This window comes from Miniopterus schreibersii (genome assembly GCF_964146895.1).
Source record: "Miniopterus schreibersii genome assembly, chromosome: 19".
Taxonomy (NCBI): Eukaryota; Metazoa; Chordata; class Mammalia; order Chiroptera; family Miniopteridae; genus Miniopterus; species Miniopterus schreibersii.
Genome location: NC_138119.1, coordinates 31,387,904 through 31,413,781, shown reverse-complemented (window position 1 = coordinate 31,413,781; position 25,878 = coordinate 31,387,904). Strand labels below are relative to the sequence as shown.

The window sequence follows — 25,878 nt, the reverse complement described above, 5'->3', positions numbered from 1 at the left end:
GACGGAGCAGCAGCAGGTGGCAATTGAGGAACTGTCTTCGGAAGAGGAGGGGGGAAGAGAAAGTGTTTCTATTGCACTGATCAAAGAAATTTGTGCAAACTGGATTGAAGTGCAAATTTTTGTTGAAAAATATCACCCTGATAAAGCTGCTCTAAGTCATGCCACTAACACTTTCGATGGTAATGCTATGTCTCACTTTAGACAAATTTTAAAACATCGGAAAAAGCAAATGTCAATTGAAAAATTTTTAGTGAGGAAAAGATCCAGTGAGTCTGAACCAGGTGTCAGTGGTGTAAAAAAATCAAGGAAAGGAATGGCAGGAGAGGAGTGACTTACAGTAATTCTGGAAGAGGGCCACAGAACACCTGAACAACAGTCACCTACTGTGATTCTGGATGAGGACCCCCCCCATCCAAACCATGACTATCATCATTGGAGGTAGGAAAAAATTATGCTTTCATTTTTATCATCTACAGTATTGTTTTTACATTGTGCTTATTTATTATTGCTTTTACAGTACAGTATATTGTGTTTATTGCTTTCATGGTGTATCATTTTATGGACCTGCGATATCATTAGATAGTAAAATTCATGTTAAATTGCTGTTTTAGGGGTTGATTTTAAAGGTCTGGGACAGATTAACCCATTTCACATTACTTTCTATGGGAAACCGCACCTCGGTTTTCGAACGTTTCAGAACTTGAACGGTCTTCCAGAACAGATTACATTGGAAAACCAAGGTACCACTGTCCTATTACTATAATCCCCATTTCCTGACGAGGAAACTAGCGCAGCACGGCTGTGATTTGCCCAAGGTGGTCACTGAGTCAGTAAGGAGTGGGAACCAGGACTGAGAGAGTGCAGGGTGACTAGAGCATCCCAACTAGACACGTGAGTCATTCTGATTTCTTAAAATTGAGAATTGAGAGATTTATGATACCTTGCAACACCTAGGAACTCCAATGGATCTAAAAACAAGAAAAAAAACTTTCCCTTTGCTACCCTGTAATAGTCCATCTGCTTTTTTCAGAAGTGCTCAAAGCCTTTATCTCATTACTTGTGAACCCTCTGACAGCGGAAAAGTGGCAGATAGAGGGGCTCTTCTGCCCTATAGTTAGGTGAAAAGAAGGCAGCAGGGGAACGTAATTAAGGAAATTGCACTTATAATTCCGTTTTCTTTGTTACAGGCCAAGCTACTCTCATTTTAGAGCTCTATTTCTATTTTTAAATTTCTAAGACATCTCATGCATTATATACAGGATGGGACAAAAGTAGGCTTACAGTTGTGAGTACATGAAACAGTTTATTCTTGTATTATTATGTATTAATTATTGTATTATTTTCCATACAAACAACTGTAAACCCATGTTGCCCCACCTGATACTCTCTCACTACCCCCAGTGAATACAAAACTGTCAAAAGTAAGAAGGGAGCATAATTTGGGGGTCCTTCCCATCTAATTTGTGGTTAAAAGTGAAATAATAAAAACAGAGTAAATCCATGATTTACTGAAGTTGCTCAAATACCATACTACATCCAACCCAGAAGCACACCCCATCCTGATATGATGCTTAAAACCTTCTAGAGGTTCGGCAGGTTAAAAGGTGAGTGTCCCGCCCTGGCTGGTGTGGCTCAGTTGGTTGAGCGTCATCCTGTGCACTGAAAGGTCACCAGTTCGATTCCCGGTCAGAGCATGTGCCCAGGTTGTAGGCTCGATCCCCTGTCGGGGTGCGTGCTTGGAGGCAGCCCATCGATGTTTCTCTCTCACATCAATGTTTCTTTCTCTCCCTCTCCCTTCCTCCCTCTCAATAAAAACATATTTTAAAAAAATTGAGTGTCCCTTCTCTTAACATTCCAAATTCCTACTAATTGGGAACCAACATTCACAAAAGAAAGTGGAGACAGTCTCTGAATGAACACGACCTTGCACAGACAGCCTGTAAAAGGAGAGGATGCGAGTAGCTGTCTCTTAGGGAGTGGTCTCTACTGTCTAACACAATTACTTAAACGGCTGGGAAAATGGCATCCCCAAAATACACATGCAGGCGCTAGCTCATTGACTCCCCCAAAGATCAAACTCTTCACACTGGAAGGAACTGAAGCATCTTATGTAACACCACCAAACTGCTCCCAGTGCTGTCATCTGTACCCTCGTTCACTTTTATTTCGGGTGGACAGAGGGTGAAGAGAGTTAAAAACGCTAAGATTAGCTCATCACGCAGCCAACCACAGAAGCCAATGAGGCAAAATGCAAAAGGTGAGTTTGTAGTTGACTTCGAGAATAAAAGCAAGAGCCAACCAAGGTACCTTGAAAACCTCCATGCCACTGAGGTGAATCTACGCTCTTGATTTTTTGTCAGTAGTAATTAAAAAATAAAGTTGTTATAAAATAAAAGCAATAGAGGGTTTTTGTTTTGTTTTGTTAGATAAGCTCTAAGAAAAACCCTGTGAGCAGGGAAAGCCACTGGAAAGCACTGCTAAGGGACAGAGAGGGTCAAAGTACACATTCTGGGGATCATCTCTAAAATCATTAGCCCTTCCCACCACTTGTTTTCTGATAGCCTCACAGAAATCAGTCCCCTCTATGGCTCCATTTTCAGAACAGCGAATCTCTGGGCATAGATGTCAACCCTGCAGTTTCAGAACAGCTAGTGTTGGGGCCCAGGGCAGGCCACCCCAGGATATCCCACAATAGCATATTAAGGATTCTGAATTCAAGTTACTTAGGAAACGGCCTGTGTAAGAAGAAAACCCTGACGTCTCTGTCCCCATGTGACAGGTGCCCTCCTACTCCAGAGAGCTGAGACAATCTTATCACAAGAGCTTTAAAAATCCAGGCAAAGGCCTGTATAAACAAGCCTTGTAATGCCTTTACTAATGAACCACTCAATTCCAAACTTGGCTTAGATTCCTTTCTAATAAGCACCCACTTTCTTTGTTCTGTCAGTTCGTTACACATTTGTTTCTTTGTCTAAAAGCTATAAAAAGATGCCTGGCTGGTCCTGGCCGGGTGGCTAAGTAGGAAAAGGTTAAGGGTTCGATTCCCGGTCAGAGCACATACCTAGGTTGTGGGTTCAATCCCCAATCGGGAGCGTATGGGAGGCAACCAATCAACGTCTCTCTCTCTCTCCCTTCCTCTCTCTCTTAAAATCAATAATACATATCCTCAGGTAAGGATTAAAAAAAAAAAAAAAGGCGCCCGATTGGATAATTTCTTTGAGCCTCATTTTATGATCTGATCATCTTATCATTCTCCTATGTGCACCTATTAAATTGTTTTTTCTCCTGTTAATCTTGTATCAATTTTATTATTTTATTATGAGTCCAGCAGTAGAGCTAAAGGAGGGGGAGATTCTCTCCTTCCCCAGCAACGGTCATCCTCCTCCTCCCATTTACCCCGTGAGGTAAAATAAAAGCTTTTTTATTTACATCTAGGCTAACTAAATAGTACAGCACCATTTAGGACCATATCAGAATCCTACTCTCTTACTTTGATCACCATTTCTGGAGTCTCAGGCAAATTTAGGGTACTAAACATGCACCTTTGGAAATACAGGGCCCAATACGCAAAGCGTGGTTAAGTTGAACAATTTGTTTCATTCTGAGCCTCATGTTCAAATCTGCTATCAGCCTCTAAGTGTGTCTCTTAAAGTGTGTTCGCAGACCACTCACTTGAATCAGAATCCCCAGAGGCGTTTTTATGTTCAGATTCTTAGCACCCACCCACTCGACCGACTCAATCTGTAGAAAAGAGCCTGAGACATATTTTAATTTAATTTGATGTTAATACCTACTTGAGAATCACTACATTAAACCCACTGAATTCTTTGCTACGTTGTCCCCAAGGTATCTGCCTTTATGGGATCCCTTCCAACTTAGGCTGTTGCCTAATTAGACGCCGTAATTAACAAACCAAACCCTCCAGTTCTCCGCCAAGAACGAGCAGTTTAAGAGGAAGCAAGAAACTAGGAAACATCAAAGACCGTGCACGGTTTTAAGTGCTATAGGGCCTCTCACACATCCCAGAGGGAATCACGTCAACGAGTCTCAGGACCCAAAACACTCCCTTCCCTCTCTGACTTCACCATAAGCACGAGCAACAGCTCCGACAGCTCGCGGCCACCCACCAGCTCCCATTTCCTTCAGCGACCCCAGGGCCGCGGCGAGTGCGCTCCTTCCTCCAGAGCTGCCTCACCGTCGGTGTAAGAGCATTTCACACACATAACAAACACGCCTAACGCACACGCTCGAGCCACTACACCTACAGCTGCCCGGCCTCCACGGCCTCCTGGGGCCCCCTGCCCCCTGCCGGCACCCTGCCTCCCGCCTCCTGCCCTCCCCTGGGACTCGGATCCACCACAGCTCAGCCCCAACGCGGAGCAACTTTCCCCCCTCCTCGGGCTAATCCCCGCCCTCCCCGAACACCCGGCCCGCGCGCTCCCGCCCGCGCAAACCCGGTCCCCCAGGTCCCGCTCCCCGGGCTCCCGCCTGCGGGCGCCCCTGCCCCAGGGCCCCGGGAGCGATGCCCTCGCGGGGCATCTCGCGCTCGGCCGGCCCCGCGGCCCGTCTCCCGTCCACCTCTCCCCGGGTTGTTTTGCAGGGCAGGGGCGCGGTCCCCCGCCCGCCCGGCCGGCCGCCCGGCCGGCCTCTCCGGCCCTGTCTCCCTGGCCGCTGCCCTCCTTACCCGCCGTCCACCCGGTCTCGGCGACGTCGCCGGCAGGGGCGCGCTGGGCCCCGCCGCCGCCCGTGGGGGAGGAGGGACAACTGTGGCTGTGCGAGCCCTGGAGGTCGCGGAAGAACTTCTGGGTTTCTCGCAGGTTCTGCCGCAGCCGGCCCAGGTAGCGGCGGTAGCGGCCGAAGCTGCGGCACAAGTCCCGGGTCATCCCGCCGCCTCCCGGGCCGGGACCCGACACCGGCTCGTCCCCCCACGGGACCCCGTCGCCCTCCATCTCCTCGGCCCGCTGGCTTCGGGACTGCGTCCCCAGCCCGCTGGCAGGCTTCCCTCCTCCCCGCCCCCCAGTGCTTGAGGGAGGAGGAATCTGCCTCCTAACGCCCCCGCCTGCAATCGGCCGGGCTCCCGACTCCGTCACCCCGGTTAAAAACAGGCCATACTGCAGTGCGCCGCGAACGGAACCTTTATCTCCACCATCCAGGAGCGTGAGGGAAGGATCATTGGAACGCGCCGTAGCTGCGGTGTCTCCTGGGACTTGTAGTCCAAACCCGGAGATTGTGAATGGGACTCATCTCCTTTTGGTACAAACCTCACCCGATCCTGTGCTTACGTGCTCTCCTCGCTTATAAACGTCTTACTCACTGCAAAAGTGTCTCTGAGCCTGCAAAAGTGTCTCTGAGCAGAGAGGAGCTGCAGAACCCGGACGCCCGCAGAAGGGGGTGCCTTGCAGAAATCAGAGCGAAAGATTTTAAACGCAAAGAAAAGGAAAGAAGACAGAGGCCAGTAATATCTCCGTGGCTACCCTAATGGCTCTGAATTTCTAGGTACGGAAGATACTAGGCAACTGGCTAAAACTACCCCGGACGTAGGGAAATCCCTCGTGTTTGTATTTCGCCCTCCTTTTCTGACTTCCCTTCTCCAGGTGTGGAAAAGGGGTGTGTGTGAAAGGGTGTTTAAAAGAGCTTTAAACTGAAGTTCATTTAGTTTCTTGAGGTAGAGAGCTGGTTAAGGGGAAGTTGAGGTTTGTAGCCTTCCAAGCAGGTTCTAATTCTCTTAACTTGGCTTCTGCTAAAATAGAACACTTATTCACACAGGCTCTCTAGGAGCCCTGGACACAATTACAGAGGAAACAAAACTTGACAACCATTTCTTTTTCTCCTCCTGCCTTCTCTCCCCTCTTCTCCAGGCACAGAGCCCTGCTGTCTTTCTGGATGTGGAAAGACCCCGTATTTCACGCAAGCCAGACTTCTCTGACAGCCTGAACAGCGTAGTTACTCAACTGAGCTTAGGAGGAGACTTGAGTTTGAGTCCAAACTCCCCCAGTGCCTTGCCTTGGGACCTATGAAGTAAGGGTTTCGACTAGTTGATCTTTAAACCCTTTGGGCTCTAAAATTTTGAGTCTTGCTTTAAGATCTTTGCTTCGGTCTCCCAGCATCTCATCCCTTCAGTGCAAGTGCTCTCAGCTAAGTAATGTTATGATAATTGGATTAGTTCGATGTGAAATGTGAAGGCTTTACCTTTTCAGCAAATTATAAAAAGTGGTCTCTGTTTCACATGAATGTCTATTTGGTAAATGCCTTTGAAGGGTCTGGGTAAAGAGGAAGCCTCAAGCTCCTTTCATGTACTCTCTTTTACATGCTCACATTTTCTTCGCTGGCCACTCCTCATCTTTGCAAGACCCCCACGCAACCCATAAAAGGCTCAGTGAGACAAAAAGGAAAATACAAAATGGAAAGTTTAATACAAGATGGTTGATACTATTCTTAAAAATGAAGCAGCAGCACTGTAACAAAGCAATGTACGATGGCTTGCCACACACAGCAATTTCTAGAGAGTACTTGGGCTGGAATTGTCCAGAAAAGGGACAGGAAATTAATATCTATTGAAGGCAGAGGAAAATTTGGATAGGCGGAAGTAATCAGGGGGCACTGTGTCAGGTAAGGGTCATGAAGCTCATCCTTTTAAAGACTATTCATTAGGACTTTATATTTATTTATTTATTTTAATTGATTTCAGAGAGAGGAAGGGAGAGGGAAAGAGAGAAACATCAGTGATGAGAGAGTCATTGATCAGCCGCCTCTTGCATGCCCCGCGCAGGGGATCGAGCCTGCAACCCGGGCATGTGCCCTGACCTGGAATTGAACCGTGATCTCATGGATCCTAGGTTGATGCTCAACTGCTGAGCCACGCTGGCCAGGCTATATTTATTTTTTAAATAAATAAGATTGTGATATGAAATTCAAATGGTGCAAATGGTACATAGGAAAAACTAAGTCTCCCTTCTACTTCCTGCCTCCCAGTCACTTAGTTCCCTTGCAGGGGGTAACTACTGTTACAGATATAGATATATATAGATATGTATTTTTAAACACAAGTGATAGACTACTATACTGATTCTATTCTGCCCTTATAGACTCTTCCACACCAGAACATAAAGATCTGCCCCCTTCTTTAAAAAAAAAAAAAAAAAATGATTTCAGAGAGAGGAAGAGAGGCAGAGAGAAAGATTATTCTTTTTAACTGTACAACATACTACCATGTGGATTGGGATGTTTATTTAACAAGTCCTCTACTGATGGACCATTAGGTATTTTGTAGTCTTTTAGTGTTACAAACAATGCTGCAGTAACTAACCTACATACATAATTCTTAATATGTATGAGTATGAGCATGTCTCAGCCCCATTTGTTAAGATTGATCTTAGAGAGAGGAAGGAAGAGAGAGATAGAAACATCGATGTGAGAGAGAAACATCACTTGGTCGCCTCCCGTACTCGCCCCAACTGGGGATCAAACCTGCAGCCGGGTATGTGCCCTCAGCGGGAATCGAGCCCAGCACCTTTTAGTGTACCGGATGGCACTCCAACCAACTGAGCCACACTGGCCAGGGCTCGTCCCCAGTTTTGATCTGCTGAGGAAAGTGGTCATTTGTTTTGTGTTTTTTAAAATCTTAACGGATGTGAAAGACAATGAATGCTTTCTAAACCACAGTCACCTACAAGTGAAAATACATATTTTGTGCAGCTATCCTAAGCTGTCCTTAGTTATTCTATGGACAGATAGGTCAGAATAAGGGTTTGAATGATAGCAAGAGAAGATTTAGTTAGTATAGGAAAGTGTTTCCAGAAAGTGATGGCAGTTAAGCAGTTAATGAAGATGATCTACTTTTGCTCTCCTAGAACACCACTAAAATGACAGTAACTGGAGTTTTAAAAGCATCACCCCACAACGATGAGAGGAGCCAGTACTAACACAAAAACAACACAAAAAATAGAAGCTGAAAAGCAAATGGACAAGTATTAGCTAAGTTACCATCCTGGGGAAACCTGGACCCTCAAACCCAAAGTGGGAGAAACCGGAGAGCCCATGTGTCTTCTTTCTGCCTGTGAAAACTTAAAAGAAAGGAAAGGCTGGGACCTAACCTGGTGAATACTGCAGAATCCCTCGAGTCTCAGCAGTAGGTACCCCGCTGCCTACTGTGGGCATATAGGCCAGCAGGGCTGCCATGTGCAGATTGTACCCTGGGCAGGGATTGAAACAAGGATTTTGCAAGTTGTTTAAGATCAATTAGATCTCCAGGTCACCTCTTTCTTCTTTAACTGTCCCCACTCCTCCCAAAAGAAGACTGTAGTCTTCATTCCCCAGAGAGGCTTAAACAGGAGGTCTCTTTATAAACAAGGAGATTAAGTTGAATTTGCGGATATTAGATGCTAAGATTCTCAGCCCTCTTCCTCTACCGCGTTCCTAGATCTCTGGCTGCCAGATGTTTGAGTGTCTTCTTCAAGGTATCTGACCAGCCCAAGAGAAAAAGCCCAAAGATCCTGACACCAGAACAAGAGATTTTTGTCCGGCTTGCTCACTGCTGTATCTCCAGTGCCTGAACAGTGCCTGTCACTTAGTAGGTGTTCATCAGATATCTGTTGAATGAATGAATGCTCACTGTAGCATTTTTTAATATTCAGGAAAGCACAGGGGAGAAAATAAAGACCATGGATGTTTCTACTACCCAGAAAGAATCAGTAGGTTACATTTGTATATATTAATGTTGTCCTCATCGGAGGAAGAGGGATCGGGGAGAAATATGTTAGTCTTTCTAACTTGACTTTTCTTTGACAAGTTCCTCTTCGTTAGATGATTTCTAGAGAGATTCTGAAGACTTGGTCCTCATGTCCATGTAGGTGGGAATCAGGTGTTTTTTTGTGGAACAACAAAATACATTAACATTGAATTCTGCCATGTGAATCAGAGACAAGTTTACTAATAGAAAGTATGCCTATTCTCCATTATGAAACATAAAATCACAACCACAAATCCAAGAATTAAGAAACCCACAAATTAAAGAAAAAAAAATACAATTAAACACTTCTGATTTTTCCATAGGTATTTTACTACTATTCAAAATAACTATCTTCTAAAGTTATCACTAACAGGCAAGTCAAAGTTGGCTCCAAAGAAGAGAAAAAATTGTGGGGGAGAAAAAGAGGTGATACAATTTGTTAACTATATTTTTTCTATGAATTGGGAAAAGATCACCATTATCAAGTTTAGCAGCAGAACATACCTTCTTCTAGCTCAAAACTGATTTCCAAGGGGGAAAATCAGTTGAGAATCCCTGTTCTAGACCATCTTGCTCTCTTCTGTATTTATTCGGTATATTGCTGACGGTGTTGCAATTCAGTGCTTCTCAAACTTTAATGCGCCCAAGAATTGTGTAGGCATCTTGTTAAAACACACTTCTGATTCAGTAGGTCTGTGGCAGGACTTGGATCCCACATAACAAGCTCCCAGTTGATGCCAGTGCTGCTGGTCTGGGAAGCATGGGTTTACGGACAGAACAGGAGTCAGCAAAGCCTCAGCTTTAAAAAAATAAGTCTTGGAGTCAAAGAGACCTGCATTCAAATCCTAACTCTATCCCTTCCCGTCTGTATGCCCTTGTCGACATTACTTACTTTCTCTAAGTCTTAGGACCTTCTCCATAGGGTTACTGTGAGCACTAAAAGAACAATGCCAATTGTAAATCTCAAATTATGTCAAAGTTTTTAAAAAGCAGTCTCTGACACATGATAAGCACTCAATCAATAGCTGCTGCTTTTATCAATTATGTTATCAATATGACAAACCTGAGTTCTAGTCCTGACTTGCTACTTTATCATCTGGGACAAATTGTTGGCCCCCCTGAGTCTTGGTTTCTTTCTCACCCATCAAATGATATGATAATAGTCCCCATCTCATGAGGTTCTTGTAAAGATTAGGTGAGGGGGAAAGTATGTTTTTAAATGCTCAACACAGAGCCTAGCACACAGAAGGCACTCAATGAAAGGTAACTGTGAGATGATAGTGATTGCTATAATCCTAGGTTCTGATCCTGGCTCTGTGACTTCTGTTAAAAGGGAGAATCCAGTGATTGTGTTCAACATCAGTCTGTTGTTAGGATGAGCCATAGTCAATGAAAGTGCTTAGGAAATTAAATTTCATAAAAATGTAGGGAAAAGCAAGAGAGACAATCTGACCGGAGTTCTGGGGTTGGTTGTGCTGCTACTTACTTTGTGATCTTAAGCAAATAACTTAGCTTTTTGGAGCCTCAGTTACTTCATCTGTATAGTGAAGCTACTAATACCTAACTCAGGGGGTTGTACAGATTGAATGATATAAAGCAGTTAGTACTCTGCCTGGCACATAGGAATGCTTAATAAATGTTTTTTTCCCTGGAGATTAAAGGTCTATAAAACTGAACTAAGTGCATTCTATTTAATTATACATCAAGTGTCATTCCGATGCTGAATATTTCATCAGTGGCATCCCTGCCTGTTAGGGTGCACAGCATGGAGAGGAAAAACAATTAAAAGGAATTTGATGCAAACCCAAATAGAGAAAATCTTGTTTTACTACCAAGTAGAGGAACAAAGTTTCTAGAAATTTTTCTTTTTTATTGATTTGAGAGAGAGAGAGAAAGGGAGAGAGAAACATCGAATTGTTGTTCCACTTATTTATGCAATCATTGGTTGATTCTTGTATGTGCCCTGACCAGGATCAAACCCATGACTTCAGTGCGTGTATTGGGATGATGCTCTAACCAACTGAGCTACCTAGTCAGGGCTAGAAATTTTTTAGATTAACTGACCCAAAGCTTTCCAGAAGTCCTGAACATAGTCTTGCCACAGTTAATTTCTCATCAGCAAGATAATATTGCTTTTCCAAGTTGAAGTGGTTTTGATTCTATGTTGCCTGACACTTTAGTGGAATTCACTTTTGGTCAATGCCCTTACCCACCCATAAACATAGCAACAGGTTGGATTTCTTATCCTTGGGCTGATCCTGGATAGAGGAAGATGGGCAGATGAAAACCTGGCAATACCCTTTTCTTTGTCAACATTATCTTGGTAGAAGTGTTCTGGAAGATTCTGAAGCCTGAACATATTCCAACTGGCTTAGTATGTATCTATCCATATGTGTCAAACAGGATGCCTGAAACAGAGAGTGTGCTCAATATATTTCAGCTGAAAGAAAATATTTCTTTCATGTCGTCCTCTGGCCTCCCCCCTTTCTCTGAAAGGAGGTGGTTTAATGGAGCTGAGGGTTAGATTCTGAAGCAAAGGCGGATGGAAGACATCCTGGTCATGAGAGCATTCCCCATGCCTGAACTGTAGAGGAGAGAGGGAGCTCTCCCTAACAAGCTTCACACACACCTCTAAGTGCTTGGAAAGCAGGCCCTGGAACCCAGCGGAGCCGCCTTCCTACATGCCAGTGTTTGGGCTTCTAGAATTTTCCCGCAGCTGATTTCAGAAGCACTGATCTAGGACCCCTCTTAAAAGAGCATTAGTGATCCATTTAGGCTCGTTTCCAGAAGACATACGCATACATCTCTTGCGTAGGGAGTACGAAATGTTTTAAAGGTGTGGAGGAATAAAGGGGGGGGGGACGTAGTATTAAATTTAAAACATCATAAAAATAAATTCATTTCAAATAATATTTTCGATAGCACTCTCTTCCCATTATGGTTTATACAAATTTGATCCATAGAGTTTATATCCTCTTTAATTCTTACAACCACCCTGGAAGGATAGATATTTTTACTCCTATTTTATAGACAAGGAAATTGAGATGCAGGTTAAGTGATTTGTCTAAGTCCATATAGCTAATAACACAGGTTCATCGGACTCCAAAGCCCTTATTCTAGCTCAACGCAAATTTTGCATTCTAATGTTTTCATTTTGCATTACTTCAAGAAGGCTTTTTATGTTTCTTTCTTCTTCTTTTTTCTTTTTTAAATTTATCTTTATTGTTGAAAGTATTATAGATGTCCCCCTTTCTCCCCCCATTGGTCCCCTCCACCTAGCACCCGTCCCCACCCCGCCCCGCAGGCCTTCTCCACACTCTCATCTGTGTCCATGGGTTATGCATATATGCAGATAAGTTCTTTGGTTCATCTCTCCCCCTCCCCACTCCCCACCTCCGGGATTTTGTGTTTCTATATACTCACATGTATCTCGATTAATAGCAACGTAACATTCCATCGTATTGTTATATCATCATTTCTCATCCACTCCCTATTCTCGGGCACTAAGGTGGTTTCAGGGTTTTCACTGTAATAAGCATTTGTTGTTGTTGTGCCATTGCTTGCTTGCTTTTGAATTATTTCCCAGGATAATGCCCTGGAGGGTATTGCTTGGTGAAAAGAGCACAGACATTTATATGGCTGAGCTATACATTGCTGAATTGTACTATCATTGCATCTTGAAAGCGAGTACTAACTCCCTTCACCAGCACCCTGTGAGAGGTACAAGGCAAGCTTGGGTGGATTCACCAATGAAAACAGCCCTTTGTCTCTCGAGCTGCCTGGGGATGCCTCGGGCTACATGAGACGCTCTGAAAATGATTTATAAGTATGCATACTTCAGAGTGAGATCTCACGTGGGATAGTGTGATCCCCCTTCCCAGAAGAGGCTCCCTTGATTAAGTTGTCTTTTTCTTTGTAGTCACAAGATCGGCAGCAGGTTTTTCTTTTTCTTTTTCTTTTTTTAAACATCTCTTTATTGATCTCAGAGAGAGGAAAGGAGGGGGAGAGAGAGAGATAGAAACATCAATGATGAGAGAGTCATTGATCGGCTGCCTAGCCCGCAACCCGGGCATGTGCCCTGACCGGGAATCGAACCCCGATCTCCTGGATCCTAGGTTGATGCTCAACCGCTGAGCCACGCCTGGCCGGGCGGCAGCAGGTTTTTCAAGCAACTGACATTTCCCTCTTGATTCAGACTGTGGCTCTGGTTCCTGCTCAGAAAACCTGTGGCAGCTGTCAGAAAGGAAACCTGGACTTCCGCTCATGATTTGCCATTCCAAACTAGGTGCAGAAGTGTCGGGATGAATTATACCAAGGATAGGAAGCCCTGGCAGCTAGAGCTGAAAAAGGTATTAAAAACTCAGGAGGGCCCAGCCGGTGTGGCTCAGGGATTGAGCATCGACCTAGGATCCAGGAGATCAAGGTTCGATTCCTAGTCAGGGCACATGCCCGGGTTGTGGGCTCGATCCCCAGTGTGGGGCGTGCAAGAGACGGCAAGGACTCTCTCTCATCACTCATGTTTCTCTCTCTCTCTCCCTCTCCCTTCCTCTCTCTGAAATCAACAAAAATATGTTTAAAAAAATAAAATAAAAACTCAGAAGGAAGTAAAAGTGAAGAAAAACCATACTAGAAAAAAAAAGCTCTGTTCTAACTGGTGGAAGGTAATTTTGAGATTATGCATTAATATCTATGAATCTTAGTTACCTTACATGGCAAGAGTACCATTTGAGGGTATTGAAAGATTTAGATTGAAATTATATGGCACATAACAGGCACTCGATCCCTAGGCAACAGTGTGGGAGGCATTGTGGGAAAAATATAGACGTTGACGGCAAGCAGAACTGGTTTCGCTAGCTCCTAACCGGGTGAGTTCAGGCAAGTATTCTCTTTGAGCCTCAGTTTCTTCAACTGTAAAATGGAGGTTACAATACTTACCTACTAAGTTTGTTTTACAGGCTAAATGTGAGTGTGTGCTAGGCATACAGTAAGTGCTCAATAAGAGATATTAGCTTACAAATCTATCAATATATGTGATTAATCAAGTCTTCTGCTACATCAGTGTCTCTCAAACTTCAATGTGTATAAGAATTGCCTAGGGCCCTGGCCGGATAGCTCAGTTGGTTAGAGCATTGTCCCGATATGGCAAGGTTGTGGGTTCGATCTCCAGTCAGGGCACATACAAGAATCAATCAATGAATGCAGAAATAAATGGAACAACAAATATATGTTTCTCTTTCCCTTCCTCTCTCTCTAAAAATAAAAAAAAATTAAAAATTTTAAAAATCACCTAGGATACTTGTTTTAAGTGCAGATTTTCAGGTTCCATCTCCAGCAATTCTGTTTCTGTCAGTCTGGAGTGGGGCCTGGGAATCTGAATGTATGGAATCTGCATGTATACTTAAATTCCAAAGTGATTTTTGTTGTTGGTAGTCCATGTGATACTGTTATAATTAACTCAGTTATTAATTAATTATGAGGGAAGGAGCGAAGGGAAGGCCAGATAATATAGGCATGCCATTTGTGCCAGGAAGCTGCAACTTAACACTCTCCAGGTCTGTTTCCCACAGATCCTGAGGGAAGGGACTGGACAAAGGAAGAACAGACACATGCCCAGTAAAGTCTAGGTGACGCAGAGAAGGTGATGACCTGTCAGTCACACCTGGGAGCAGGTCACTGGCCAGAATAGGCACGGCCACTGCAAGGGAGCGAAATCTGAAGTACAGAACTCCCTGAACAAAGAGAGTTCCCTCTCTTGGTCCTCTTGCACTCCTGGCTCTCCTGTTGCAGGGGGCGCGCTCCCCTGCATTCTCCCACATGGTCCACAGCCATGTGGACCCCACACACAATGGACTGATGGACTAAAATTAGCCCGATGCTGTTCGGGACTCAACTCCGCCATGGAACGGAAACTTTGGACACTGGCTTTGCTTGTAGCTCTGCTGAAGCCCCAGCTGCACATCTTCCAGGACTGGGTTAAGGGAACTGAGACTTTACCAACCAAGGGATATAACTCTACACAAATAAAAATCACTCCTTCTCCTGGGCGAGTCTTAGGAAATTCTTTTTCTCAAGATATCGTAAGAGCCCCACTTCCACTAGCAACGGAGAAATTCCACCTGTACAATTCTCCGATTACACATGGACCATACTTTGAGAACACTGCCCTGTGGTTTCAGAGAGAAAGAAAAAGTGTTTTTCCCATCACTAATGTATTAGCCATAAAAACTCTGTAACATGCAGATGTTAAATGAAAGAGATCCAAGGACTGAATGAGTACATATTCAAGATGATCTGTATAATTCTTACCTATGTGAAGGCTTCTGAATCATCCTAAAGCAACATATTATCCTTTTAGCACTAAAGATATAGATGAATGTGTGTAAACGCTTCTTCCTTGGAGTCATCTTAACCCATCACAGAGATCTCTCTCTCCTCTGGACTCTGGTAGTTAATCCTCTCCCCCTCCGAGTGTCCACAGACATTACTCTTTCAATCTTGTGCTGCTGTTTTATGTTTCATTTGGGTCTTATTTCCCCAACTGGACCTTTTTAAATCCAAAGGCAGGGACCAATGATTTTTTTTTTTTCTCTCTACCTTCCACAGGCAACTTGTAAAGCTTTTGAACATGATATGTGTTTCATAAGTATATCTGAATGAATGTAGGTATATTTAACTGTAGACTAATACTCACTGGTAAGTTCTTTACCACAGGAGTGGCTCAGAATTACAGTCGTGAAAAGGTGAACTACAGGCTCTTAGGGTTCGAGTCAGGCGGAGGACGGTGCGGATCTCAGGCCTTTGAAAGTGCTGTGATCTCTCCGAGCCTGTTTCCTAGTTTGCAGTGTGGGAGCAGCACTTGCCTTTGCAGAGTTGTTGTGCGGAGTTAGTGAGAGAGAGGTCACGAGGCTCCTAGCAAAACGCTCAACACCTGTCGTTCCCTGTAAATGGTAGCTGGCTTGCTCTTGTTATGTCTAAAAGTGCCACACAGATATTTATGGAACTGCCATAGATAATTATCTTCAGAAGCAAAATAAGAAACAGCTGATTCTCTCTGAGCAAAGCTGACTTTCTTCCCTCCTTTCTCTCTCTCCCTCTCTCTTTCTTCCTTCCTTATCTAGCATTTTTAGCTTTAAGTAACAGATTGTCCAGAGGTTTGTATGGTTTCCCTATAGAGATGGGAAAGGACACAAAGCAGCCATTTAACAGTCCCTGGCTTTCACACAGAATAGTATAATCAGGGTTTAAGTTTATGCCTCACAAGCCTCCTCTGTTCATGGCCATGAGGATTGTAACTTTTCTCCCATTGCTTAGGAGCAACAGCACCCAGAAGGAGGAATACGCATCCCGCCTGAAATGAGAAACAGAAACTTCCAGCTTTTTGTACCACAGAGGGGAGAACCACCGATCCAGGAGTGGGGGATCCCACACAGCTCTAGGGGTGCTGCGAGAGAAACCGTCACAAGAGGGGCAATCTGTTTGGTTTGTTCAGTCGTTTAAAACACTGACAGGTTTCAGAGAGTCTATGCTATGGAGGAATAATATATACCATTTCTGAATAAAAACAGTAATTACAGTTTTATTTCTGAAGGCCGAAAACTGAAATAATTATCTAAGAGTGAGGTGGAGTAGTGGTTAAGTAAACCATGATAGATTCACTTGAAAGAATGGTAAGCAGTCATTTAAATTGTCTACTTAACATGTCTAATTGTGTATGAAATAACATGGAAAATGTAAAACCATATGGGAAATGCTCCTGAGTGCATTTTAAGTAAAAAGCAGGATAACATTTGTTTAGACACAGAGGCTTCTCCACAGCACCGGCGAAGCAGAGCCTTCCAGGTCCCGCCTGCCAATAAGAAGCCTGCATTTAGGTGGTGGGATGGTGATGTAATCAGCAACCCAGCCAATTGCTCTGATGGTGATTTGCATATTCCCTCCTCCCAATCCAACAGGACCCAATTTCTTTCAAGGAGAGCATTGGGGGGAGATGGCTATCTCCAAAAGAAAGGGAAGAAAATTACATTAACAAAGGAATATTTGTAACGAGGTTGGTATCCAAATACAGTGATCAAAATTATGAGATCTAGTCTCTCTAAAGGATGCTTTCACCTTCGAAGAAAAGCAGACTGCTTGGTATGTTTAAAATAGCTCTCTGAAAACTACCTACTCCTTTGATATTTAAAATGTTTTTCGATTAAAATTAAACTTTTAAAAATAAAATAATCTTAATAAGAACGTTTTTGAAGAATTTCTACAGAATAAGAAACCATTTTCTTGGATAATCTACAAGCCTCTTGCTGTTGGCAAAAAGAAGCCTTTTATTTCTCAGACTTAATTGATTTTACACACACAGACACAAACACCCTACTCTACGCTTTACCTGTTGATCTCAGCAACTTATCCTCTGTAATTACAACCTCACCAGTTTATCAAGCTAAATGAACTGGCTGTTGACAAAGGAACAGGATTCCACAGCCCTGATCTTAATTCTTATTTATACAACTTACCAAGACCAATGTTCTTTAAACTAACTATACCATGTTATTTATTTGTAATTAACTGGTGTTGCCAAAGCAGGGAAATGCTACTCCTACATACCAAATATAATTTCTTACTGTGTAAATCAGAAATTTTTGTCTTATCTTGAACATCAAAACTTAGTATGTGCCTCTGTTTTCCCAAAGAAGCCTAAAAAAACAGAATGATCCAATCCTTTAAACAAAATTTCAATCAAAATACTTTCAGGTTCTATTTATCTTAGGGACTCAAGAATTTACTATGGCTAATCAAAATTTGCCGTTAGCTTCAAACTGGCAGTTGCAGGTCACACAGCTCTCTACACAGACTTCCCACTCAAATTTTCTTGGCAGTAGCATATTTGTTCCATAATACGACACTCAGTGAAAGTCAGAAATGGGTGAGACACATTTAAATGAACTCCCAAGGATAGAGCAGTTGGAGTGGAATGTGCAACACTTTTGAAACTGGATGACATCTCTGATTATAGGCACAGCCCTCACTCTGTGCCAGGCAATGTCTAAATGCTTTACACACAGAGGTGGGCAAAAGTAGGCTTACAGTTGTGAGCGACATTCTTTTGAGTTAATAAAGCTATTGTAATAATCATAACCTGCATGTATTTTTCCGTACGGACAACTCTGTAAACCTACTTTTTCCCACCCCATTACCTACAGCACCCTCTAAGGTAGATATTGTTAGTATACCCCCTTCCAAATGAGAAATCTTGGCATAAAGAGGTTAGAGAGCTTGCCTCCAATCACATGCTCAATGGAGAGCAGAGCCAGGATTTGTCTCCAAGAAGTCTGGTCACAGAGTCTGAACTCTTAATTACTATGCTACCCTGCCTCTTCAAAATAGAAAGTAAAGTATTAGTTGATTTCATAAAGCACACTACGGACATTTTGTTGACCTGCATCACACCTTGCTAAATATGACCATCAATAGAGCTAGCTCATTTTGCTCAGTAGTTAGAGCATTGGCCCGAGGATTGAGGGGTCCTGGGTTCAATTCTGGCCAAGGGCACATACCTTGGTTGCAGGCTCGATCCCCGGTCCTAATCAGGGCACATGTGGGAGGCAACCAATTGATGTGTCTCTCTTACATCAATGCTTCTCTCCCTCTCTCTCTCCCTTCCACTCTCTCTGGAAAAGCAATGGAAAAAATGTCCTTGGGTGAAGATTAAAAAAATTATGAATAAGTATGGCCACAAATAGGAAACTTGGCTATGTGTATAATATAAAAATCAAGGCCCTGGCCAGGTAGCTCGGTTGGTTAGAGTGTTGTTCAGATACTTCATGGTTGTGGGTTTGATCCCTGGTCAAGACACATATAAGAATCAGCCAGTGAATGCATATATAAATGGAATAACAAATCGATGCTTCTCTCTCTCTCAAATCAATAAATAAAATTAAAAAATCAAACTTAAGGCCACTTCAACGAAGTACAGAAATGAGGCATAAGTAAAAATGATAATGGTCTTTGCTTCCTTAAAGCTTCATATCATCTCCCTCAACTTTTCTTCAGCTTAGAGCCAGGTCATGAACATGTGATCACATGTGTTTGCCATTTGCTGGTCACTTCGTGCCACCCAAGACTGGCCCAGGGTCTTTGGGGCCCCTGAGCTTCTCTGGGGCCAGTCAGGCAGGGGACAGTAGACTCCTCTGCCTGACATCTTGTACCCTGGGAATCTTCCCCAACTGAATCTGTCTAGATCTGCCATGGCATTGTGCCTTTCCCTCACCATTGAAAATGCCAAGGCTTGTATCTTGAGTTTCTACATTGTGTCTGATACTGTGTAGTGGATGTGGGAGTTCTACATTCCCAGCCCATCCCAAGTTCCCATCTTCTAAAAATGGAGCTGCCCAGTTTAGAAAGTAAATTCTTAACAACTTAGGCTTGTCTAGGATGTGCATTAAGATGAGTGGTTAGAATGGGAAGAAGACAGAACAGAGTCAAGAAACTCAGACTAGTAGGACTGAAGTGAGGCATGATGAGTGTGAAAAAGATTGTTAAACTGTAAAACACAGTAGAGATCATCCCTGTGATTCACAGACTCAGTGCCCCCTTCACTAACAGTCTAGGCCAATGGTGCTCAAATGCTAGCTTGCTTCAGAAGTACCTGGAGAGCTTGTTAAAACAGATTTCGGGACCCATTATTTCTGTTTCAATAGACCTAGTGTCCAATAATTTGCGTTTCTAACAGGTTTCTAGGTGATGCTGATGCTGCTGGTCCCAGAACCATACTTTGAGAACTGTTGCTCTAGGCTGCTGGATGGGCAAAAAAAATCCTGTCCGTAGTAAACACTGAGTAGGCACTCAGATGGCCTTATTACTAGGCTCCATATCTTGGTTACCCCAATATTTGCTCTCTTCTGCCTTCAGATTACTCAGCGCAGTTTGGCTGAGATTTATGGGAAGAAGAGATTGCATTCCTTTCCTTCTCTTCTGTATGTCCCAATCTCCTGCCATTAATATCCTTTCTTATTTAAAAGCTGCTTTACAGTTTACAAGGAACTCTCACACTCATTATTGTCATCAAATATGACTTTGTCATTCCTGAGCATAAAGCTAACTCATGAGAGCTAAAGTGGGGAAAGAGGCAATGGGGCAGAAAACCCCCCTCCCTTTGCATTTGCAGCGCTGAATGTAGCTATAGGTTTGTGTTTCACACCAAGTTTCCTAGAGGGGATGCGGGTCTTCCTCACTGAAGGGATGTATATAATACATGTGCAAAGTTAAAGTAAAAAAAGCGGTGATGATACGCATCCCTACCCCTCCAAATAAAACGAGTGGATGGGGGCAATCCCGACAGAGCCTTTCCTTGGAGGGTCCCTCCAGCACCTGCTTAGACAGGTCCCGGCGGCCCGACGCCCCCGCCTCTGCTCCGCAGCCTGTCTCCGCAATGCTAAGACGCAGCGGCCGAGCCCTCCAGACTTCTCCTGGGGGCTCGCACGGTGCAACCAACCCTAAAACGCGGCCACGCGACGCCCCCTCGGCCCTCGAGGCTTCCCATTGGCCCGTTGCCGTTGTCACTCCTTCCTTGCCTCGCCTTCCCCAGGCGGGCGGAGGCGCCGGGCGGGGTAGGTTGCGTTCGCCGTTGGCTTCGGCTGCGGTCGCGGCTTTGCAGCAGGCAGCGCGCCGGCGGGGAGCGGGCCGCGGGGAGCCGGCCGCGGGCGGGAGGCGAGGGGGCCGGGCGCGCCGCAGGCTCCGCGATCGGTCCATGCGGGCCGGGGGCCGGGGGCAGGGCCGGGGGCCCCAGCCGGCGCTGAGGGCGGCCGCCGAGGACCTGCCCGGCCGGCTGCCCCCTGCCCCGCCTGGCGCGGAGCCCGGCCAGCCCGGAGGGATGCGCCGCGCCGCCCAGCTCCCCTGCCCTGCCCCTGCCCTGAAGCGGAAAGTTCGGGGGCCGGGGGCCGCCCTGCTCCTCCCGCACCAATGACTGCCCAAGGACTGCCGCCGGCCAGCCTCCGCCGCGCTCCGCCGTCGCTCTCCAGGTCGTAATGAACTATTCCAAGCTGTACCCAAGGCTCTCCCTCCTCGTCGCTTCCTCCCATTCCTTTATAAAGATTGATTTCTTAATTCAAGAAATTGTCATCCGTCGGCTTCTTTCCTCGTGAATCATTTAGACCCCGGGCCTCGTTTCCGAGTGTAAGAGGGGGTGCGGTCTCCCCCAAGACGGCTCGCCGGAAGGACAAATTCCCCCGGGCCGACCCACGGACAGCATGAAGAGGTGCAAGTCGGACGAGCTGCAGCCCCAGCAGGGAGAGGACGATGGGGCTGGGCTGGAAGATGCCGCCTGCCACCTGCCGGGCGCCGACCCCCGGCCCGGGCTGGCCGTGGGTGCTAACTCCGCTGGCGGGCCAACTTCAGACGCGGGCGCCGCCGCGGCACCCAACCCCGGCCCCCGCAGCAAGCCTCCCGATTTAAAGGTGAGCGCAGACCCTCCCCTGGTCAGCCCAGCGGGGGCTTAGCTTTCCCCGCCCCACGCAGAAGGACTTTAACAGGGTACAAGTGATGGGGAAGCCAGGCCAAGGTCAGAGAGGATGCTGGGCCAGAACCCAGGGCTGAACTTCAGGTACCGTTGGGCTTTCAGCTCTGTTTCAGGCTTCTGTGTGTGTTCGTCATTGTCCAGCAATGTGACTTCTAGTGACTCACCTGTAGCAGACTGAATGCTGTGTGTGAAGTGCTGTTCTCAGACAAAGGGCTGGAGAAATCCAAGATGCTAACCAAAAAGTTGGCACCACTTTCCTTCCTGTAAGATGGCAGGGGAGAAAAATGACAGCGTGGAAAGCCAAACAGAGAACCGTTAATTTCCTTTGCTGAATTAGTTTCCCCCTTGGGGGACCTTTCTGGATGAAGCTCAGTTTGTCCATCTGTGAAAGGGGAGTGTGGATTTCTTGCCGTTAGGTGGAGCCAGAGGTTAAGCTAGTGCTTGGAGATCCCTGCCTGCCTGCTTGCGGAACCAACCCCCAGGGTGGAGAACTGACAGGTGGCCAAGCGGCGTTTGGGCTGGTTTGGGGCCTCGGTTCAAGTTGCACACATGCTGAGCCGGCAGTTAGAACTAGAATCCGAGCGAGCTGATCGCATGCAGCTGGGAGTCGTTTGTTTTCCAGCCTGAGGTTGCCGAGACAGTTGAACATGTCTCTATATTAATTAAAACGGCAGCTACGATAAATAATGCACCTTTGCTGGAGCTGCCACAGGGACTGCAGGCTCAGGCTTCTCAAGCCAGCTCACCTCCAGACTGAGCGAGATGTCAACCCAAGGAAGGAACTTAGATGCCTTGGAGATTGATACTTCGGGGAGATTTTCTCCAGAGGGGTGCAAGGTCTTGACTAGGGGAGTGAAAGGACTCCATTATGCTAAATAAAGCCTGTATCCTATAGCAGCAGACACTAAGGAGCTCCCCAGAATAAGCCAATGACATTCCTCGTTTGGCCTGAGCGGCTCAGAGTCAGGAAGTCAGAGCGCAGGTGAGTGTGCTCTTACCTGTGTGTGTTACCTGTCTTTGTTCCTTGGGGAGGGATGAGGAGGACAGCTAGCTCCTTATGTGTAATTTTTAAAAATTGTAGTAGTTACTCAAATGTGACCTCTGGTTCTGCTGCCCTTTTCAGGGGTTTGGGGCTAGCGTTGTGCCTAAAGATGAGCTCCGCCGGCTCGGCTATGCACAGGAAGCCTGGTGCCTGGCCCAGCTGTCACCCTTGAGCCCACCATGTGTGCTCCGGAGGTGTGGGTCCTGTTGTACACGAGATGGTGAAGGGACAGGGATGCCCTTAATGCTGTTGTGGGGAGGGGCCAGCCTTCTGCTACACACTTTAGCTTCATTTGGGGCTGATGTAGATGAGTTTGGCCAGCAAATTCTAATTCCTAAATCAGGTGGACCCTCACCCCGAGTCCAGCAAGGGCAGCCTCGGAAACTCCCCACGCTCCAGTTCAGGCCAGCAGTGGAAACTGTGAGCTCCAGTCATCCCCCACTTTCCCTCCCCCCCCAGGTGGGCTGGTTGTGGTGTGAGGGCTGCATTGTCTGTCTCTGTAGATAAAGCTGCTTTAAGAAGCTTGTTCACCTCACCTTGTATCATCTCTCTTTCTCTTTTTCTCTTTGATGACACCTTCATTCTGGTTGCGGCAGAAATAGCAACAACCATATACTTGGTATTAAACGCTCAACTTCCCTGAAACAAAATTAAGACCAGGTGTAACAAACGGAGTTGGACCCCCCCATTTCCACCCCCGAGCAAACATGCCACTGAAGTGGGTCACAGCCATGTGGACCCAGGTTGGCAGCAAGGAGTAGAAAACATAGCTGCTGCCTGCTGGTGGGAGCACAGGGAGACGAGCGGCGCTGTTTATCTCTGTCTGCTTTCTCATATGTTGACAGGGTAAGGACTTCAGAACCAGGCATGTTTACAGGGTAGGGACTCCAGCACCAGACATGAGCTTGGGAGCTATTGCAGTTTTTTATTGTGTGATCTCAAGCAAATCACTCAACTTTTCTGAGCCTTTTTTCTGGGGAAAGGTACTAGAAATATTACAGTGTGTCCAAACTTGTTTTCCCGTGCTGGCACAGTTTTCCAACGATGGAAAAATTCCATCATTGACTCTAGCACTGGGTCGAAGCTGACTTGTTTTAGATTTGATGGCAGTACCAGAAAGGGGCAAGTTTAATTTTTTAACACCCCCTACTTTACACCTATGTTTGGCTTAGGGAGACCAGCAGTTCTGGCTTGCTTTTGTTTTCATTTTAAACTTTGGAGATAGGAACTTTTGGCCCCTTAGTCCCACTTCTATTTTCTTGTGACAGTTTTAGGCATTGTGATGGATTCAGTGCATTGGAGGAAATAATCTTGAGAAAGGGGCAAGAAAATAAGGTTTTCTGAAGCACTTCTATTGGGGGGGGGGATTTTACTCTTTGCTAAAGAGATCTGAATGATGCCCAAACTAGTGGCAGCTGGAGGTGTCAGGGGCTGCTGTGGTCCCCCTTCCCTTCCTTCAGCATTGTGGAGCATCTCACTCTGCACTGCTTCCGGTGGCTGGGCATCTGTGGTTAAGGGGTGGGGAGGGCCAGTGAAAAGAAAGAAAAATAGTTAAGCAGCAATCTTAAAAGAGCAATCGTAAAGCTGTAACTGAAAATGAACATTGCCCCGCAGGAGGCTTATGCAGCTAGGTTGGGGGCCTTCTCAGCTACTCCTCACGCCACAATTCAGAGTCACATCCCTACCCGCTGTGGCTTAGATTCTTATTGAATAGCTCAGGCTCATGTCTTGATTCCATTGTCATCATTATCTAGTCCTTTGCTGCTCCCAGAATCCCTGCTAGGAGATGCCAGGATTGTTCGTCACAGATAGTGCTGGTTGACCAAAAGTACACTGGAATTCTCCAGTGAGAAAACCCAGCTCCCATGGGGAGGAGCTCAGGAAAACTGCAGAAAGGAACCTGGAGCACACATTCTTGTTAAAAATACAGCAAGTGATAGATATTGTTGAGGCCTGGGCTGAGTGGCTAAGCCTGGTGTGGTTCTGTCTGTTTGCAGTTCAGAAGGCAAGGGAGGAAATCCCCCAACCTTCCTTCCCCCCCACCCCTCTTCACTCCTCCCCACCCCTCCCCTCCCCACCCCCTTCTGATATAGCAGGAGGAATTGAGCCTTTCCGGAAAGGAAGGGTCTGGATGTACTGGCCAGAATCCTTTCCCTGGACTTCCCCTGAGGTTCTCTTTTCCCTCACAAAAGCCCCTGCGAATAATTCCCCCAGGGATTTCTGAGCAGTATTTATATTTTTCTCGGAAAAAACAGGGGGCGGCTCCAAATTCCATTATTTGAAGTGCTTTTGACTCAAGACTCATTTGGGTTCCTGCTCATGTGCTTCTATTCCCCCCAATACACTGGTCCTGCCTGCTCAGGAAGATCAGGAAAAGCAATTAGAAGCCACATAGCTGAGGGAAAGTCACAGCTGAATCCTCAGCCTTTCCTGGTGAGCACGGGTGCTTCAGCCCTGCACCCCCACAAAGGGCCCTTGTCCTCTCAGCTCTCCTGTAGAGAGCCCACTGGAGAAGGGATCGTGGGCAAGGGGTCCTGAACGCCTTCTGTGGGAAAGGCACTGTTGTAAACTGAAATATGACAAGTGTCTGAAAAGATATGTATGGTTTAAATAACAATCGCAAAAATGACACCCCACCTTCCTACTACTCAAGTCAAGAAAGAGAACATTGATATTCCCAAGAAACTCTGCTGCTTTTTCTGTTCTGTGATTTGTTTTACTTTTCTTTTTAAAGGCCTATGGTTTTGATAAAATTAATGGGTCTCAGTTTCTCCACTTTTTCAGTGGGGAAGACAAGCTATTCATAGGAACATGGGCGGGATGAAGGAGTGTATGCTCTGGGTCTCCAGGGGAGGTTCCCATGGCAGAGTGTGGCTCTGTGTGGCCTGGCTATACCATGAGGCTCCTGGTTTTACTTTAGAAGTGATGTGCTCAGATCTGAAGATTCCTGCAACCTCAGGTGGGAGCTGGACCCCTGGAGGAGCCAGAATTGAGGTAGACCTAAGAACAAAGAAATGGAAAATTAGTTCTTTGGCAAATGGCACTGCCTCTGCCTCCAGGTGAGCTTCCAGTCAAACAGGATGAAATACTTGCAAGAAAGTCATCCATCGAAGGATACATGAGTTTAAAGGTGCTTGCTTTGAGCATCATGTGGTGGAATCAGAAGCACATGGGATTAATCAGAAATGTCCTGGGGGAGGTAGACATAGAGCAAGATATTAAAGATATTGTTTGGAATGTTAATTACCAAACAAGAGGATTGGGGCTTTCCAAATGGGGAGTGAAATGGGAAGTGCCAAGACCCCTTAGAGACAGCATCCTTTTTGGCTGAAATGGCAGTTGTTTTCCCAGCCCTGTAAATAGTCAAGGACAGTGGAGGGTGCTGAAGAATGGTGAGGTCACCTGTTTTTATCCCACCTGTACTTAATGTGAGGGGGCAGGGGTCCTGAGGCCTGGGATTGCCCCACTCCCACTCCTTCTGTCTTCAGTAATATTTAGAGCAGCCCTGTACATGGGCTCAGGAGGAACTGGTGACTGATGGGAAAGCATGTGGCAAAAGAATCTTTCTGTTCTCCTGCCACATACTGGGTTCTAGATGAA

The 25,878-nt window shown here is 45.7% G+C and overlaps 2 protein-coding genes across 3 annotated transcripts in view; one reads left to right on the top strand and one right to left on the bottom strand.

Annotated features, from left to right (window-relative positions):
- DSTYK (dual serine/threonine and tyrosine protein kinase) overlaps nt 1–5,153 on the bottom strand; it is a 51,819-nt gene extending 46,666 nt beyond the window's left edge. Inside the window, exon 1 of the mRNA XM_081120508.1 lies at nt 4,685–5,153. Coding sequence (XP_080976634.1) covers nt 4,685–4,949 — 265 coding nt within the window. The 5' untranslated portion in view covers nt 4,950–5,153. The remainder of the gene's footprint in view (nt 1–4,684) is intronic.
- A 15,564-nt stretch (nt 5,154–20,717) lies between these two features.
- TMCC2 (transmembrane and coiled-coil domain family 2) overlaps nt 20,718–25,878 on the top strand; it is a 32,684-nt gene continuing 27,523 nt past the window's right edge. Inside the window, exon 1 of one of the 2 annotated variants that reach the window (XM_081120923.1) lies at nt 20,718–21,174. In XM_081120923.1, coding sequence (XP_080977049.1) covers nt 20,968–21,174 — 207 coding nt within the window. In that variant the 5' untranslated portion in view covers nt 20,718–20,967. Of the gene's footprint in view, nt 21,175–21,769; nt 22,219–25,878 lie in introns of those variants that run through there. The other variant, XM_081120924.1, reaches the window with a different exon arrangement.